The sequence below is a fragment of the Pelophylax lessonae genome, assembly GCF_965119305.1.
Source record: "Pelophylax lessonae genome assembly, chromosome: 2".
Lineage (NCBI taxonomy): Eukaryota > Metazoa > Chordata > Amphibia > Anura > Ranidae > Pelophylax > Pelophylax lessonae.
In genome coordinates, this window is record NC_138769.1 from 108,945,388 (window position 1) to 108,966,231 (window position 20,844).

Here is a 20,844-nt window from a genome sequence, read left to right on the forward strand (position 1 = left end):
GACATGAAAAATTTAGCAATCATTAATGACACACAGATGACCGATAAGTGGGATAGAGCCCCGCCTACTGCTTTGTCTTGCTATCTTCCACTATTCTGCACATCACTGTTCCTTTATTTTGTGTCCACTTTATGTTTTATTGCTTGGCCTATTATATTAAAATATGACTCTTGTGTTTTGACAGGGGGAGCACTCAATACCACGGAGGAACTCCTCCTGCAGAGAGAAGGTAGGGGATGATGCTGTCCATCACTTCCGAATCCCCCATCTATCCCGTAAAGAAAAATCGTGCTTTCTTTTCAAAGACAAAAAAAATGACACTGTGACTTAAAATATGCTGTCTTATAATGTACCACTTTACGTGCCAGGAACACACTTGTTCTATTTTTGCTAACTATGTTAAATCTTAGCCAAATGTATAATTTAATTAAAAATGAATGTCGCCATAAAAACGCTACTTCAGTTCTGGTGATAGTGGTTATCAGGACAAATACAAAGAGTAATTGTCCCTTACGGGAACACAGAAAATAATTATATTCTGAGATTTTAACCCCCAAATCTCTCTATCTAAAAATATCCCAAAAAAATTACATAAAATACATAAAATTTACTTCTAATACACTTTAATTGTGCCCAAATTGCTACAAAAGTACTACTGCCTGAATCATTGCTGTAGATAAAAAAAAAATATATAAGATTGGCAGCTGACATTTTATTTTTATGAAAGTGTATATTAAAAAAATAATAGTTAAAAGGCAAGAAATTCTGAATATATATGAAGTAGCAGCTATTGGACCATATGTAGTAGAGCAAAGCCAATCTTGGTAAAGTTCACAGTTTAACACTTTTATCAACAGAAATCTAACATAATGGTTTGCTGTATATAGGTCTTTGTAAATACACACAGATCCTACCTTTGCAGTGGATTTCTATATTCATGGTCTTTGTATAGGGTTGTCATCCCCCATATTTATCTTGCTGATGCCATATTTTTATTTAAAAAACCAAGTGAATCATTACGTAAGTAAGTTGGTGGATAGCTCATGCTATCCAAATGTGCAGCTTCCCAAAAGACTTCATAGCTATCAGTCAAGTACCCAAGCAATATTTTTTATCAGTGACAGGCTGACAGCCGCCATAGCTGTACATACATCTGAGCAGTTACATGTGGACAGGGACAGATGAGTAGCCCTAGATGCAAATTGTCTGGCACATTTGTCCCGTTACATATGTAACCACTTGGATGTGCATATGTGTCTGTCGGCCTTTTATAGATTTGTTTATTGCTGATCAAAGCTATATGCAACTGCCTGCGACTCCCAGGTGCAGAAATATGCTGAATTCTGTCGGCCCTTTGTGTCCATATGAATGAGCCCTAAATGTCAAATGAGAGTGTCTAAATGACCCACAAGGTACTTTATTGACAGTTTGGTTTTATTCTGCATCACTATTAATGCATGTATGAAAGCGCAAAAGCTTTTCTGAGCCCTAAGGCATAGAGCAATCTGAAAAAAAAACAGTAACCCTTACAAACTGTACAGCAATCACCTTTTATTGTTAAGACTGCACTAAACTAATGAAAGGTCAAATGTGATTTGTTGCTCCATCATTGCGTGAAAGCAGATCTAAAGCCAATCAATGTCTTTGTCTCAGCGATGACAAAGTAGTGAAAATGAAGATAGCAGCTGGTGACGGTTGGTTATAGTATCACTCTGATTGGTTACGACTGATGACAGAAAAAATCCCTTTTCTCAAGCTTTGTACATTTTATAAATTGTTGTTATTACTACTTTTTATATATTTGTATTAGTATTATATTTTGCAGTGCATGCTCACTGTGGATGATGTAGTGCACATTACCCAATTGTATTTTTTGTATCCTGGTAGGCTTGCTTGGGTTTTGATCTTGGTTACTCTGATGGTCTTTAGAGGCTATCAGTCTGTTTTACCTAAATCTGTTGAGATAAGATGTTGTACACCACAGAGGCCTTGTATATTAAACTGTGATTATGACATACGTGCAAAAACTGTAACCGTAGCCTTTCATTATTGATGTTAACAGATAGCCTATTAAATGCTACCAATCTGCTGTAGTAAATTGTGTATACTAATAGAAATGCTTTATTAAAACTGTGATATATTCTAAGAGAGAATGCCAATGTAAAAATCCATGTAATAGAGTTATGAAATGCTTTATGCCGACCTGCTTTCTCTCTGTAAATACTATATACTATTAAAGCCAAAGTGCAGCCAAAATAAAATAAAAAACAGCACAAGTGGCATAAATTACAGCCATTAGGATGTACCCCTTGTGCTGGTGTCTCTTCTTTTAGTAAAAATCCTCCTCTGTTCATTTCCCACCCCCACTGCTGGTGCAGAAGGAGGTAATACAATTAAAGGGCTGTCACAGGCTCTCTTTAAGATAGCCTAACTATGACAGCCCTTTTCTTCCAGCTACTAAACTCATAGAAGCCGTACTGCAGCTTCTATGAATGAAACATGATCTATGAATGGAGGGTGTGGGGGGCAAACCTTTCAGTCATCCACTCATCCTCCATTCATAGATCCTGTTGTATGGCTTCTACAAATGGTGGAGCTAGGCAGAAAGGGCAGGCATATTTGGGCTCTCTTGATTAGCGAATGTGACAACCCCTTAGCTGTATTAATCGCCACTGCACCAGAAGATTATGGCAGCGAGGGGGGGGGGGGGGGGTGGATAGATAAAGAAGGATTTCAACTAAAAGAAGAGATATCAGCACAAGGGACACTTTATACCGATTGTAAATTATGTCCTTTGGGCTGATTTTACATTTTTCTATTTTGACTGCACTTAGGCTTTAGCACTAGAAATACAAGATTTACTTTATAACATATATACTCTGCCACAAAATTCTAAGTAAAAACCTTTAAAAATATTGTATAAGAATAGTATTTTTTTTATTTGTTTAAGTAGAAAAGGATAGATCAGCTCATGTATGTACCATATATGAAAGCACATGTAGACCTACTAAATAGAACACTGCAAAAGTGTGGCTACTGTGTGCAATTCAGATCTGATTGATTGCCAGGGTAATTGCAGTTTTCACATTACTCATGCACTTTGTGATGCGTATATAATAATTCTATTAGTGTTATGCCCTGTACACACTATCAGATTATCTGAAGACTTTTGTCTGCAGACTTACCAAAACCATATAATATGAGGTCAAACCTAAACACTTTCAATTTGTATGCAATCCGGCAGGCCCTTGCACTACATAGAAAAGGTAAATCTGAAGACAAAAGTCTTCAGATAATCTGATAGTGTGTACAGGGCATTAGTATTCGGTTTTAATCCCCAGGGTATCCTGTGCACTTAGCACTTGCCCCCATCTAAATCTGTGCAGGGGTTGCTGAGCTGTGTTGTCGGATAACTATCCCTGCCCAACCACCATCACTGATCAACACAAACAGATTTCTGATTGACAGCTCATGAGAAGTGTGACAGACAGTGCACACAAAGCCTGCACATCCCCACCCTGCCACCTTCTAAATTGTCAGACAGAACATTGGTTTTCTGTGGTGTGCTGTATCGTCTTTAGTTTACACTGAGTCTGGAGCTGCAGCCTGCTATTCAGGGGAGTCAAAACTGTCAGCTTGTGTGCAATTTAAATCTGATTGATTGCCAGAGGTAATTGCAGTTTGCACATTACTCATGCACTTTGTGATGCGTATTTAATAATCCTATTAGTGTTTGGTTTTAACCCCCAGGGTATCCTCTGCACTTGTCCCCATCTAAATCTGTTCAGGGGTTGCTGAGCTGTGTTGTCGGATAGCTATTCCTGCCCACCCGCCATCACTGATCAACACAAACAGATTTCTGATTGACAGCTCATGAGAAGTGTGACAGACAGTGCACACAAAGCATGCACAGCCCCGCCCTGCCACCTTCTAAATTGTTGGTTTTCTGTGGTGTGCTGTCTCGTCTTTAGTTTACACTGAGTCTGGAGCTGCAGCCTGCTATTCAGGGGAGTCAAAACTGTAAGCTTGTTTTGTGAATGATTGCAGCTGGAAAAATAGGGCTTTCATTCACAAAAACACAAGCTGACAACAGCACAAACCAAGTACTACACTGGGCTATCTCGGACTAGTCACGTAGTACATGGGTTGTGCTGTTGTCAGCTTGTGCTTTTGTGAATAAAAGCCCTATTTTTCCAGCTGCAATCATTCACAACACAAGCTGAAAGTTTCCACTCTATGTGTCTTTATGGAAGGCTGCAAGTCTGAATTTAGGGGGGTGTGGACTGTGGAGCCACCACAGCTAACAATAATATAAGATTGCTTTAGGTAACCTTCACTGCTCAAATTTTTCTTCTAGTGATATTTCTACTTTAAAACCTAAATTTAATTTGCTTATTTTTTGATCTTCCCTGGTTCCTCCTTGTGTCCTTCCTCGTCTACATACTGAGGAAGCTATTAACTAAAACCTTTCTGTTTTTAAATTAAACCTAATGTCAGATCCCGGGACATCATTACTAGGTCTCTGTGTAATTCAGGTAGATAATGGCTGTTGGGAGGGACCAGCAGCGTTCTGTTTAAAAAATGGGAGGTGCAGTTGTCACCTCGACAGCAAGGCATGGACAGCAATAAAATAATAAAATATAGTGAGATATTTAACCCTTCCTCACCTATTTATTTTTGTATGTATCCTCATTGGAAAGATTATACATCATTTCTGGTCATGGCTGGAAGTGAATGAAATTCCCTCAGTAGGGAAACAGGTGGAAACAAAAACACAACAGTTATTAACCCTTCAATAATTTATCCAAAAGTAAAAAGTTCTGGCTGGATTTGAGCTTAGAAAAAAAATATTAATATATATATATATATATATATATATATATATATATATATATATATTTTTTTTTTTTTTTTATATGAGTACATACAAGTGAGAGCTACTGTATCTTCTGTACATTTTATTAACCTTTTTTAGATGTACCTGGACTTTATTCTGTGAGGTCAGAGTACTTTATTGCATCAATGGAAACACATTGGAATCATGCTGCCCAGCCGCCCAAAACATTAATAAAACATGCATTGAAATCTAATTTCAAACACATGTAGCCAAATGTGTAGAAGACACACATAAACACACAGCAGGTAAAGCTGAACTCCAATAAGATATAAAAGGCAAAAATGGATAGAGCTCTGTATAAATGAATGCATAAATGTATGTATATATACAGCTGAGCCTAGAGAATGGGTGGGAGAAGCAGCACAAGGAGCCAATCACATGTGCTGTAGTGAAAGGAGCATGCTGATAGAAGGAAAGAGCTCCTCAGTGTGCTGTTTCTCTGTTTATTGTCCAATCACAAAATGGAAGTGGGCAGGAGACCTGTAAGAGTGAAACTGCATCAGATTTAATTCTAGCTCCCAATCGTCCCTCATTCAAAGGACTGTCTTTCTCAGGCTAGGTTTGCACTTGTGGTTGGTAAAAAAATAAAAACACGTGGTTGAGCCCCCCAACCCCTAATGCTGCAAAAGCAGTGGATGGTGGTATGTGTCCTTGATGCTTTGCATTGTAAAGCAGCAAAAATGATTCCCAGTACTGCCCGCTGAATATGACTCATTCAATTGAATGGTGCCACACTGCAACTGCCTTGCAACAGCTTGCAGTGTCCAGGGTTGTGGTGTGGGTTTTAAAGGGTTACAAAACAGGCAGTTAGAGGGTGACATAACATAGATTGCTCTTCAGAAAGTGATGCATGTACAAACGAACCCTTATGGAACTTAATCCCTCTATGTGTAATTGTGTATGTATGCATCTGAGTTAGGAACCTTAGATTGTAAGCTCCTTCAGAGCAAGGATTGATGTGAATGTAAAATATGTAAAAAGGGCTGTTTAAATTGTTGGCGCTATATAAATATCTGTAATAAATAAAGATTGAATATATATATAGACCGCTATACTGTACCCATAATTACTGTTTAACCACCAAAAGTGTTATACTGCACTAAACATTTCATCCAGCCTTTATATTATTGCATTTGTTATTTTGAAAAGCCAGTATAAAGGAAATGGTATAAAAATAGTGGGTTTAACCAGTCATTTTTGTGCATTAAATCTTCATGGTTCATGTTTTGTGGGGTGGCAGGATTATATCCTTGGTGTACATACTTTATAGGAGGTATAGATGTATTAAAAGTGTAGAGAATGTCCACTTAGAAAATTGCAGCTTGATAATTGATGGGATTCATAAATTTTACTTTGTAAACATTCTTTACTCCTTTTATAAATCAGCCCCATGAAAAAAAAAAAAAACATTTAAAAGGTTTGAGAAGCATTTCAATTTCCCTGATAAAATGTATAAATTTATATATTTATATGCTATACCAACACATAGGCAATGGACTATTATAAAGGGGAAAAGAAATTTGTTTTTTTTAATTAACACATGGACATACTTCATTGCCTTTCAAACTATTTCCATCCCATGCGTAGCAGCGATCCTGTATGTCACTTTCTGGAACTCTTGTGTATCTGCTATAATCATTTTCAATGGATTTAATGAGCTCACTTTACCTAGAATTGCTGTTCAGATAGTTCACGTATCGCCTGTGCCTCACATTTGTATTTTTCACTGTACAATATAAAGCCAATAAACTGTTCAAACAAAGTTTATTTTGTCTGTTTTATTTGAGTAAAAACCCATTATGCTAGGAATAGAAGACAGAGGACCATTCATTTGAAGAGGTTTTTTTAAAAAAATTCAGCCATTTTTAGAGCGCCAACAATTTACACAGCACTTAACATTCACATCAGTCCCTGCCCTCGAGGATCTTCCAGTCTATGAGCCAATGAACCTACCAACATGTCTTTGAAGTGAGGGAGGAAACCAATGCAATCACATGGAGAAAGTGCAAACTCCATGCAGATAGTGTCCTGTCTAGAATTTGGACAGAAGCAGAAGTGCTAACCACTACGCAATGCTCATGACTCATCATTTGCTACAGATTTAAATCTTTAATATTTTTAAAATAAATTATTATTCTTGAGCAACAGAGAGTTAATATCTCAAATAAATAAATTAAGACCACATATTTACACTTTAAAGTTCCTCCAGTTGGGGCTGATATATGAAACGTATGCTACAGAAAAGGTTCCCCATAGGCTCAGCAAAAACTTAGCATCCTTATTTCATTTTCAAATATGAACTACGAAGTAGTAGTTGTCTTATTTGCTATGGGCAGCAGAAATATTGCTCCTATAACCATTTTCATACATGACTCTACAACGGTGTCCGACATGGTAAGATCTAAGTGTATGTAAATATAAAAAAACTACTGCTCTAAGACCCTATTCACACTACCGTGACTTGTCAGGCGACTGGTCAGCCTGACAAGTCACGGTCCATTGTGTGGTACAGGAACCGTTCTAATAGGAGCGACTCAAGTCGCTCCGACTTAGAAAAAGGTTCCTGTACTACTTCGGGGCGACATCGGTGCGACTTGCATAGACATTCATTATATGAGGTCCGTGCAAGTCGCGCCGAAGTCGCGGTGCACGGGACTTCACAGGTCGCCCCCGAAGTCGTGCCGCGTTAGTGTGAACAGGTACTTACTAAAGAAAAAAACAGCTTCAGGCACTACAATACAACAATATTATTAAAAGCAACTAAAAAACATAAACAGTGCCGCACTAAAGACATGGAAACCAGTCAGATTGCTCTAACATGCATGGGATCACATAAGTGCATTTCAATCATAAAATGTGATAATAAAAAAAAAAACAACTAACGTGCATCGTGCAAAGCTGTGCAATATAACAAAGTATAACAATGTATATTTCCATATAACTCACAATTTTAGTAAAATGTATAACAGTGTAATAGTCCACTAAATTGTGAGTATATAATGGCCAAATTAAAAGTAAGATCCGTGTTTGAAAGAAAAGTATTCTGTGTTCCAAAATGAAAAAAGCATCACCGCCAGTGCATCAATCACCCAAAGGAAAAATTGGGAGCGCTTACCAGAGATAATGGACTCTAATGTCAATGGCAAGAGTCGTATAAGCAGTGGGTTATTAAGCTTTGTTAATATGACCCTTGGTAATCTGTCTCTCCTCCAATCTCTCAGGTGGTCCAAAAAACAAAAAAGCTCCACATAGTGTAATACCATCCAAAATTTGTAACTTTATTAAAAAGTAGAGAACTTACATTTTACATTTAAATAACAGGCATTAGCGCAATATTTTAAGATGAGCTCCATTCAACTTTGAGTTGGATTGAGCTCATCTTAAAATATTGCGCCCATTTGAGACTGTTTTTGATCACAATCTGATTGGATTAAGCTCATCTTACAATACGAATGCCTGTTATTTACATGGAAAATGTAAGTTTTACTCAGTGCTGGGTTCTTTTTCTGGTCAATGACATAAAGCCAGTGTCGATGGTCTTTTGTTTGATTTAAGCGGGTATTGCATTCTCATACAAGTCGATAGGAATGCAAAACAAGCTTGAAGCATGTCTAGTGCAGGTCTGAAGGAGGTCAACTGCAGTTTAAATGTGCCTGTCAATTAATTCTGAGTGATCATAGAAGTGTCTCAAACTGATGCAATTTACAAAAGCTCAAAGCCCATTGGCACAGGCTCTTGAAGAGCAAAGCTAGGCAAATAGCATGTTCAGAATAAGGTTAGCCAAGGTAGTCAACAGATAATGTTTCTTCCTTATGCAGCCTATAAGGTTTGCATTAATACTCCCTCCACAACAGGTCTTAAATTTCCATCACTCCCTCCCAAGCTGTGAAGGAACTTCTAGGTACGTACAAAAGAGCATTTTATTCACTCCATGTGACAGCCCTGGTGCTTGTTATTTGGCCTGGGTTGTAACATAGTGGCAGGGAGAGTCCTTAGCTCTGTGTGGACTCAATATAGAGCATACCCAGGGCTTTTTTCCCCCAATACTAACCATGCACAGCTCAAATTTCAGCCAATTCCTGCTAAATTGACCACATTTTGAGCCATTGCTGGCCTTGACAGCACAACCCCAAAAAAAGTAAAAATTAAAAGAGCTGGGTGGAAAATTCTCAACATCCAATCAGATCCTATCAGATGTAGTCAATTTGTGGGAATTCATGCAGCCATAGGTGTAGGGGCCTATCTGGATACAATAGCTGGCAGTAGAGATGCTTTTTAGCATGGTTGGGTAATCAAGTTGTTTTCTCTTGTTTAGCTCACGCGCTAAACAGAATAAATGGAAGCATGAGCGGCGACCCTTATTCCCAATGGCTATATATGCTTTGAACCCACATAATCTCACTCTTTCTCTGCTTTCCATGCATATATATTCAGGGATGATGGCCCAGTTCCCCTAGACCAGGGGTCTTCAAACTATGGTCCTCCAGTTGTTCAGGAACTACAATTCTCATCATGCCTAGTCTTGTCTGTGAATGCCAGAGTTTTACAAAGCCTCATGGGATGTGTAGTTCCACAACAGCTGGAGGGCCGTAGTTTGAGGATCCCTGCCCTAGAACATACCTTCTTCCCCTCAATAAATATGTAGGCAAGGGATTCATTAAATGGTGACGATATGCCACTGGGCAGGGGAATAAAAGCAAACGTGGTGCTTTTCTCTGCCTAGGAATTGTCCCTGTAAAGATTCAAATACCTTTACCCTCAAGATAAAATACTGTTAAATATTGATATAGGTAGTGTAGAGGTGGGCCACCGTACACGCTTATTGATATTGGCCCAGGTGGAATCCATGGAAAAGGTACGTAGAATATGAAGCAGGCAGTAGGTGCACTCAACTGGACATACAACAGCAGGAATTTTCCAACATAGGTTAATCAGTGTCAATGTTTTGGTGGGGCACAGTCCGCCTTAATAATATTATGGTAAACAGATCTTTTTACAGCATAAAGAAGATTCAGTTATCTTTATTTTTATCACTATCATCAAACACAAAGGTTAATTAGTAAGAATATCAATTATAAAATGGATATGAGCATCCTGTTGTGTTCACTGCTCTCTTGAGAATCACGATGGCACACCTGTCACACATTCATCCCCCAGGGCTCCGGTAAAAGCTCTTAGTTGCTATGAATCAGTGCGAACCTTTTTTTTTTTTCTCCTTGCATGTACTTATCCAGATTGTAAGCCTGTGTGGTCAGGATGACCTTTATCTGACTGTATTACCCACTGTAATGTCTGTATGTATCACTGTTTTCTATGATTTGCATGCTGTCTTAGTCTTATGTCTTGTGTAACATTTCAGCATGCCGTACCAATATTTGCATGCCATGTCAAAGTGATATCTATGATTACATTGTTTTTAATGCAAGTAAACAGCTCTGATTCTGTGCAGGCAAGACAATGATGAATATATATTGGGTGGGGGAGGTTGCGCTTATTACATTGTCCCACCAAGTACCAGGGTCAGGAAGAACTTCCAAATGGATTTATGAGGCAGTTGACAAGAGCATTGCAGACAGTTCGATAGCCAAACAGTGTTTTGTAATGTGAACCACATCATTTGAATGGGAAATGCATTGAAATCACATAGACTTGAAAAAAAAACATGAATTAGAATGTATTTTAATGCTTTTAAAATGTCAGTGCCCTACATGTGAACAGAGGTGAGCTGGTACATTGCGTAGTCTAGAGAAAGTACTAAGACTGCATGAACCACTGATAGAAGGCAACAAGCAGTGTTCAAAAAATATTAGGGGCTTCATAATATTTGTGTGGTGTGCTAATGTGTGTTCTATCATGTAATAATGTGGGTTGCATTAAGGCAGGCCATTGAAATCAATGGGCTTTCATCGTACCAAAAATCCGACATGTCACAAAATTATTGTCGAAACACATTATGGTGCTTTGCAATGCGTTGCAGTGAGTTGCAATCCAAGGGCATTGCCCTAGTGCATTGTGGTTCTATTCAAAATGAATGGCACTCCACATGTCAACCCTTGTAACAAACGTTGTGATAACATGCATGTTTCCCCAAAGTACAATGCCTTGCGAAAGTTATCGGCCCCCATGAACTTTGTGACCTTTTGCCACATTTCAGGCTTCAAACATAAAGATATAAAACTGTAATTTTTTTTGAAGAATCAACAACAAGTGGGACACAATCATGAAGTGGAACGAAATTTATTGGATATTTCAAACTTTGTTAGCAAATAAAAAACTGAAAAATTGGGCGTGCAAAATTATTCAGCCCCCTTAAGTTAATACTTTGTAGCCCCACCTTTTGCTGCGATTACAGCTGTAAGTCACTTGGGGAATGTCTCTATCAGTTTTGCACATCGAGAGACTGAAATTTATGCCCATTCCTCCTTGCAAAACAGCTCGAGCTCAGTGAGGTTGGATGGAGAGCCTTTGTGAACAGCAGTTTTCAGTTCTTTCCACAGATTCTCGATTGGATTCAGGTCTGGACTTTGACTTGGCCATTCTAACACCTGGGTATGTTTATTTGTGAACCATTCCATTGTAGATTTTGCTTTATGTTTTGGATCATTGTCTTGTTGGAAGACAAATCTCCGTCCCAGTCTCAGGTCTTTTGCAGACTCCATCAGGTTTTCTTCCAGAATGGTCCTGTATTTGGCTCCATCCATCTTCCCATCAATTTTAACCATCTTCCCTGTCCCTGCTGAAGAAAAGCAGGCCCAAACCATGATGCTGCCACCACCATGTTTGACAGTGGGGATGGTGTGTTCAGGGTGATGAGCTGTGTTGCTTTTACGCCAAACATAACGTTTTGCATTGTTGCCAAAAAGTTTGATTTTGGTTTCATCTGACCAGAGCACCTTCTTCCACATGTTTGGTGTGTCTCCCAGGTGGCTTGTGGCAAACTTTAAACTACACTTTTTATGGATATCTTTAAGAAATGGCTTTCTTCTTGCCACTCTTCCATAAAGGCCAGATTTGTGCAGTATACGACTGATTGTTGTCCTATGGACAGAGTCTCCCACCTCAGCTGTAGATCTCTGCAGTTCATCCAGAGTGATCATGGGCCTCTTGGCTGCATCTCTGATCAGTCTTCTCTTGTATGAGCAGAAAGCTTAGAGGGACGGCCAGGTCTTCGTAGATTAGCAGTGGTTTGATACTCCTTCCATTTCAATATTATCGCTTGCACAGTGCTCCTTGGGATGTTTAAAGCTTGGGAAATTTTTTTGTATCCAAATCCGGCTTTAAACTTCTCCACAACAGTATCTTAGACCTGCCTGGCGTGTTCCTTGTTCTTCATGATGCTCTCTGCGCTTTAAACGGACCTCTGAGATTATCACAGTGCAGGTGCATTTATACGGAGATTACACACAGGTGGATTCTATTTATCATCATTAGTCATTTAGGTCAACATTGGATCATTCAGAGATCCTCACTGAACTTCTGGAGAGAGTTTGCTGCACTGAAAGTAAAGGGGCTGAATAATTTTGCATGCCCAATTTTTCAGTTTTTTATTTGTTAACAAAGTTTCAAATATACAATAAATTTCGTTCCACTGAAATGTGGCAAAAGGTCACAAAGTTCAAGGGGGCCGAATACTTTCGCAAGGCACTGTATTGATTTAAATCAGTCCTAATGTGGTTGAAAAGGCATTTTTTAATTAAAACAAAAAATTTTTTATGCTTACCTGCTCTATGCAATAGTATAATATTCTAATACCTGCTCTTCGGGAGTCCTCCCCGCTGGTGCTGTCCATTCCTTCTTCTGCCGAGTGCCCCCTCAGCAAGCTGTGTGCTACAGGGGCACCCATTCAGGTGCGCTACTGAGCTGGGCTGTGTGCATTCATAGACACACACCAGCTGCCTTCTCACAGGATTTGACTGACAGCAGCAGAAGCTTATGAAATCCATAAAATTGCTGAGAGGACCAATGCGCTACCTGAGGGGTGAGACAGATGTAGCTGATGGACAGGGCCAGTGCAAAGTGAAATCAAATGTGATCAAGAATAATGTGGAAAAAATAAGGGGTGAAAATAAAAGTGCACAGATCCAATAATGTCCAGTGAATAAGTATCAGGGTGCACTAAGAATAAATGATATATATATTAAGACCCCAAACTTCACCTTTAAGGTGTACTATCAGCTCATTTTAAATGACACAGTGCATCATAAGGCTTTTTCAAAAAATCTGTGTGTGACTCTTTGTCTTGGGGTGAGTCCATTGTCCTGTGTATGCTTCAACTTGAGTGACCTGTAGCTTACTGTGAGTGGCATCTCCTGCAATCAGCTGCTGAACAGAAAGGTGTTAGAATAAAGGAAAGCTGAGTACCTGCTATTGGGGAGGGTGCATTAAAATGAATCTGTTGCTTATTCTTTTGGGACAAACTTACCTAGTACCATGGCACCATGAAAATAGAGTAAGGTATCTCTGATGCCTGCAGCTTGCCTGCACCTTAATACCTCAAAACTTCAAGCTATATTATACTTCAGTGCTATATTATCTAAATATCATCTACAACTTCAGTGCTCTATCTCTCTCCCATGCCATCCTTTGGGCAACAAGGCTGTCTATTGGATTTCACAGGCAGTAGAACCGAAGAGGATGGAAGATTGACCGCAGAAGTTATAATATATAGCAGCATGGGCGTTCGCAGGTAGGGGCAAAGGGGGGCAAATGCCCCCCCCCCCCCCTGAAATCTCAACTTCCCCTTTCAAGTGGTTGTTAAGCCACTTTATACCATTCTGTCTGGTCTGGTCAGGAGGGCTGCGGATGACGGAGACAGGTAAACTGACCATGGTGTCAGGACTCAGCAGCCATGGTATACCGTGGTCAGTTTACAGAGGGGAGGACATAACCAGGCAGGATCAGCCAGGTATTTTAGGTGATAGAAAGGGCCAAATTACACAGCAAAGCACTGTGCTGTATAACATGCTTTAAGGGAACAGGATACATATTTTTTTTTTTTTTTTTTAGGTTAACAAATGCTTTAAAAATAAATACTCAAAATAAGTTTAATGACTAAGCCCCTCCCCTTTATTACATTGTTGAAAAGGGGTGGAGCATGGGTGATCCTAAAAGTATGCCCCCCCCCCCTGAAAAAAGTTCTGTGGACGCCCCTGTATAGCAGCGATGGTGAACCTCCGCACCTAAGATGTTTTGGAACTACATTTCCAATGATGCTTAGCTACACTGCAGAGTGCATGAGCATCATGGGAAATGTAATTCCAGAACATCTGGGGTGGCAAGGTTTGCCATCACTGATATATAACATATTTGCATACTACAGTGCCCAGGTTTTTGTGATGCTTTGTAGTAAAGGCAATCGTTTAAATTTTGTAACTGACACCTAGAAGTGCCAAGTCAATAGTCTTTGGCCAATTTTATAAGGTAAGGTGACCCTAGAAATTAACAAAAAGAAAAGTGAAAGCTTTATCCCTTTTTGTTTAATAATCCTATATCTCAGGGGAAGATGTAATGACACAGTTTTGGGATCTTACAGTTTCTGGGGACATCCAATAAAGAGCTTATTTATTTTACGTGAGCAAATGCTAGGACAGCATCATCTTAACATGATATAAGACTGTGTAATCCATAGCCATAAATCCCTTAGAGATTAGCATATCAACGTCAGCTTGTTATATGCAGTGTAAAGGACTGGAAATACAGAAACAATAATTTCTTATGAAACCTTTAAATCTAGAACAAATTCATCCTGATGTTGCTTTGTAAGCACAAGGAAAAACATGAATTCAAAAACCACAGTCAGATTTTAATGTAACTAATGCTGGCCATACACGTATAGATTTTTGGACGAGAATATTCGTAGAACATTCGTACGAACATTCTTTGAACATTCGTTGAATAGACGAATGTCGTTCGAAAATTGTCTTTTGCTTTTAACATTTAATTTTAAAATGAATGTAATTTCTGAACAATTACCACATACACTGCCCGAACATTCGTTGATTGAGAAAAGTTTTCCCTTCTGCCCCTACGAATTTTCCCGTTGCTGCAGTCGAAAAGGGACATCGATTTAACCCCACTAACGATTAGAAAATCAAACGAATTTTCTTGAAACGAAAATTTCCGGATGAAAATCTATACGTGTATGGCCAGCATTAGACATATAGGGGTTTATTTACTAAAGTTAGAGAGGGCAAAATTTGTCACAATTCTGCAGAGAAACCATTCAGCTTCTAACCTCAGCTTGTTTAACTAAGCTTTAGCAATAAAATCTGGAAGCTGATTGGTTTCTCCCCAGAATTGTGGCTAATTTTGCCCTCTCTCGCTTTAGTAAATAAACCCCATAGCACTAACCTAGAAGGGGTATTAACTGGTTATTCTCTAAAATTACAGAGGGTGCCCCACAATTACAAGTCCTTTCACACTGACTTCAAAAACACATTCTAGGGCAGGGATATGCAAACTGTGGCCCTTCAGCTGTTGCAAAACTACAAGTCCCATCATGCCTCTGCCTCTGGGTGTCATGCTTGTGGCTGTCAGAGTCTTGCTATGCCTCATGGGACTTGAAGTTCTGCAACATCTGGAGGGCCACAGTTTGCATATCCTTGGTCTATGGATGTGTTTTTAAGATTTATTGCTTGAAGAAACTTTAAACAGGAGAGGTGTTAGGGCATGGGATACTCCTAAACAATTAGTTCTTAGCAATTAGAGGACAATCTTCTCCGTAAGTTTTTGTGGGTGTTGGGCAGCCTAATGCTTCACAGCTGGGGAACATGAGGCAAGTCTCTTTGCCATCTGGTTACCTTGCTCCAATGAAAAACTGCTGGTACCCATTGCAATCTCCAGAACACTACATAGTCGCAGAAATCAGTTTAGGGTCTGTACTTACAAGTCCCCAGAACAGCTGCCACCTTCCTGCTTTCTCTGGACAAGGTAAAGTGAGTGAAACAGTTCTCAGACCAGATCCCTTGTGGTGAAGTCTGTAAATCCAGGTCCTCAGCCCTGATTCTGCTGAGATCTCAAGAACAGCTTCACAGTCCATGGTCTGCCTAATTGCAGCAGCCTCTCAGGCTTGGAACCCTCCTGGGGAAAGAGATAACCCAGCTCTTCAGTGCTTTAGATTATTTATCATCTTTCCAGCCCCCTTCTGGACACTCTGACTGGTCATCTGCATCTCCCTCCCTAAACTCTGGAAGCTTCTTCCAGAGGCAGGGGGAAGCAATCAAACTACATACCTGTGAAATCCTGAACAGACCAGGACAATCAATCACTGCTCCCTTGATTACTGAAGGAGCCAAAAACGAAGTTTATCTGGCATCCTACGCTAGGAGGGTGCTGCATCCAAAATACAAAATGTCATATATGCAGTGTTTAAGCTTTAACGCAGTGGTTTTTGTTGTCAGCAGTTAATGCCACTGGTATTATTTTTTCCACTTCTTTCAACAGACCAAGCTGTTCATCAAAAATTATAGTTACAGGTGCAATAAACGATATAACGTATATGGTAGAGAAAAGACCAAGTGATCCACTGCTTCTGCCACATGTTTATATAGATATTCAGTATACATATGGATATATATATATATATACATATATATATATATATATTACATATACTTTTTTTTTCGTCTAGGTATAGATCTATGTAGCAAGTATGCCTACAATTGTCAGCTTTTATTCATATAATTTAAACATTTTTTTCAAAGATAGCAAAAACTGTTGCTGCTTATAAAAATTTTGAAAGTTAGACTTTATTTGCCGTTTACTTAACCACTTGCCGACCAGTCACGTTGACTGTACTGCAGAAAAGTGGTTCGTTATCGTCTGGCGACGTAGACCTACGTCACCAGACATTCCCCTCTCTCGCAGATCGCCGCCATTACTCGTTAAAAAAAAACCACCAAAAATGACAGAAATCTTTCCCTTAGTTAGTAAACGCAATAACTTTTGCGCAAACCAATCAAAATACGCTTATTGCTATTTTTTTTTACCAAAAATATGTAGCAGAAAACAAATTGGCCATAAATTATAAAAAAATTAGATTTTTACATTTTTTTGGGGGGGAATTTCATATAAAAAAATGTGAAAAATATTGTTATTTTTTCAAAATTGTCTCTCTTTGTTTGTTTATAGCGCAAGAAGTAAAAATCGCACAGGTGATCAAATACCACCAAAAGAAAGCTCTATTTGTGGGGAAAAAAGGTCATAAATTTAATTTGGGTACAGCGTTGCATGACCACGCAATTGTCCGTTAAAGTAACGCAGAGCCGAATCACAAAATATGGCCTGGTCAGGAATGGGGTAAAACCTTTCCGGTCATAAAGCGGTTAAAAATACACTCATTGCGAATTTTTTTGTCAAAGACATGTAGCTATATACATTTTGGCCTAAATATATGACAAAAATTGAATATATTGGATATTTTTTAACTGTCAAAGTAGAAAAATATTGTTATTTTTTTAAAATTGTCGCATTTTTTAATTAATATTGCAAAAAATAAAAATCGCACAGGTGATCAAATACCACCAAAAGAAAGCTCTGTTTGTGGGAAAAAAAGGACGTACATTTTGTTTGGGTACGGCGTTGCATGACCGCGCAATTGTCAGTTAAAGTCACACAGTGCCGAATCGCAAAAAGTGGCCTGGACGTAGGACAGCAAAATCCTCTGGTGGTAAAGTGGTTAAAGTTAATTTAAAACTACGTGACAACTCTGCAATGCAATTTCTCTGTAGAATAAACAGGTGTTGGACAATGCACCATACGGAATATTTTATTAGGGATTTTGCCCACAGTTGCACTTTAGACAAATATACATGAGCACACTTGTATCGTAAGCTTAAAGCAGTTCTTCGCCCTGTTTAAAAAAAATAAAATTGAAAGTCAGAAGGTACAAATACTGTAGCTGCTGACTTTAAATAAAAGGACACATACCTGTCCGGTCCGGAGGGCCCAGTGCATTCCTCCACCAAACAGTTCTGTGCCGCTCTTCAGGTCCCCGACATGTTTACTGTGGGCAGCCGGCTGTCATACGTTTCACAACCGACTGCCCACTGTGCATGTGCGCTACCCTTTGTAAATGGTCCTGCAGCCTTCTGGGGCCTGTGATGTGTCCCAGAAGGTTACAGGTGAGGGGAAAGATAACTTCTGGTGGATCTCAGCGGTGATTCGACCAGAAGTGGGAGTGAGTACCCGTTAAAACCAGGTTCCCGGCCCCCCCCCAAATTAAAGTGGCAAAAATAGAATGGGGGGGGGGGGACCAGGACATAAAGCCGGACTTCCTCTTTAGGGTAAAGTTCCACTCTTAATTATTTCCTGCACTCCACTTAAAGCGGTAGTATACTGCTTTTTTTCACTTTTAACTACAGGTAAGCCTATAATAAGGCTCACCTGTAGGTACAATTATTATCTCCTAAACCGGCACGGTTTACGAGATATTTGCAGTGCATGCAGCTGTTAACGCGAGCGGTGCATGCGCTCTGAAAGTCTGGCGGACCTTCAGCTTCTCTTGCCGGGAGCTTGCCGGAAAATGACTCCCGCGCGTATGCACGGGAGTGACATCATCGCGGCTCCGGCCAATCACAGCGCCGGAGCCGCCGAACCCGGAAGAGACGCCGCGGGATCATATCAGCTCCCACAGCGGTGTCCAGGGGTCCGTGTCGGGGCTTCGTTCTAAGGTAAGTAATTCATAATGAGCTAGTATGTGATGCATACTAGCTCATTATGCCTTTGTCTTGCAGGTTTTTTTTTTTTTTTTTTTTAGGTTTACAACCGCTTTAAAACAAACAGTCCCAGTGATTGTACTAGTGAGTGACAAATTATGATATTTATACACCAAGGAGGTGATTCAATTAAAGCATTTGGAACACTTTTCTGGCATCATAATATTATTAGAAAACTCTGCACCAAATTCATAAAAGATATTCAACTATTTTCTAGCTACAAATTCAATAAGAAATACCACCATAATGGTGCTAAGAAAAGTGGAGATAAATAAGACCTCCATGCTGGATAAATTGTATAGCACGTTACATGAGTCTGTCCAATTTTTAGTGCAGACGAGAAACAGATTTCTAATGAGTGTCTATGACATTTTATATGAGTCCTAGGGAAAGAATCCTCAGTCATGTTTCAGTATGCAGTGTTTTTATAAATTTGTGCAATAACCAATATCAGCTAGCTGGAAATCATTATTTATTGATCAAACTATAAGAACGTTTTATAAGTTATTGTACTTTGCACATCCTTATTGCAGTCTCTTTCTAAGCAAGCTAGCCAGAAAAATAATTGCATGCTCAGAAAAAAGTTGTTGCATTTTATGGGAGTGGGGGAGGGGACTGAGAAAGTAAAGAAATGAACAATTGTTCACCTTAACTTATAACTGTCTATAGTCTATTCAGTGAGTGTTTATTCACACCAGTGATGATAAACAGAGCTGATGACTTGAGAAGTAGAAGGTGACATAAGTGTCTGGGATCAGGTCTCTTGATCACACACAGCTCCTCATTATCCATAGGTCACAACAGAGACATGGCAGGGTTTTCCAAGTGTTCACACAGCAGAGATTGAGTATGTAGTCTTGGTAAGAGTTCTCACACCACTGCTTTAAAAGTCTGAGTGCACATGACCTCTGCATGCAGCTTCCTAGTAACATAAAAGTAAATTTCCTTCCACAAACAAGGGCTACATTTCCAGATGGGTCTGCTATGCAGTTATAAGCCCTTTTGTAGACTTTGAAATCACTTAATGCACAATAAGGAAACCTGTACTGAGAAAAATATGGGTCCTCTATTCTTTACCTCCATCTAAAAATATTACTTGCTCGACTTGCCCGGGGTTCTCATTTGCCCACGTAATGGCACAATTGCAAAATATTGATTTGGTCCAAAGTGTGGCCAAGAATTATGTGCCAGAGCTGCTTTTCAGTCCAAGACAACGAATACTGTACAATGGTCAAACTATACTCATAATATTCTGTGAATGTAATGCTACGGAAAGCTGTCAGAGACTACAAACTTGCAAAATGAGAGACTGGACTGGACACAATGAAGGTATTTGCCAGCACAACACGGATCTTCAGGTCATGTGATGCCTGACGAAGGGGTTCTGCGTGACTCTGAAATGTTGCACTCTTGTTTGTGATGTGATTATTCTTCGATAAAAACCCAAGTGGACTCAACCTGAAGATCTTTGGTGTGCTGGCAAATATCTTCACTGTGTCATGTATGATCCAGTTTCCAGCTGGTGGCTGCTGCAGCACCCAATATCTTAGAGCCTTTTCCAGGAACATGTATGATGGGAATATTGATGGTCAGAAACTAGAGACATGCAAAAAGAGATTGCCAGAGATTGCAGAAATAATGCAGGAGATGATGAGAGACTGGTCAGAGACTGCAGACATCCAAGAACAGATAGGGACTACAAACATGCAACAGGTGATGGGTATGCTATAGAACAGTGGTCTACAAACTGCACCCCTGGGGCCAGATGCAGCCCTTTGCTTGCCTTTATTCAACCATTGAAGCATTATTCTTGCCACTGACACCAACAATGGGGCAAAATTTCTTCCACTGACAACAGAAATGGGGCACTATTCCTCCCAGTGGCACCAACTGTTCCCCCTAATGTCAAAGATCGGGCATGGTTTACTCCCAATGGGCACAGTCTCCTCCCCCCCCCCTTAAGTCTGAAAAACAGTAAACTGGCCCCTTTTTTTTTTTTTTGGAAAGTTTGGAGACTCCGGCTATAGGAGATGCACCAAGCCCGCAACATGCTATAAAAGTTGTTAGAAATTGGTCTGATGCTTTAGGAGACAGCCATAGACTGAAGACTTGTTACATTAGACTGCTAGAGATCACTGTGTTCAGAGACCCTTTATAAAGCATTATTTCCACATTTTTGCTCCCTACAGCTTTAAATATTAACTGTGCCGCACTTGATAATTCTTTTACCAA

At 39.5% G+C, this 20,844-nt stretch overlaps 1 protein-coding gene across 1 annotated transcript in view; it reads left to right on the forward strand.

Annotated features, from left to right (window-relative positions):
* The window catches only part of LNP1 (leukemia NUP98 fusion partner 1), a 73,284-nt gene that overhangs the window by 44,240 nt on the left and 8,200 nt on the right, over positions 1 to 20,844 (forward strand). The window contains exon 3 of the mRNA XM_082245513.1: positions 185 to 229. Coding sequence (XP_082101639.1) covers positions 185 to 229 — 45 coding nt within the window. The remainder of the gene's footprint in view (positions 1 to 184; positions 230 to 20,844) is intronic.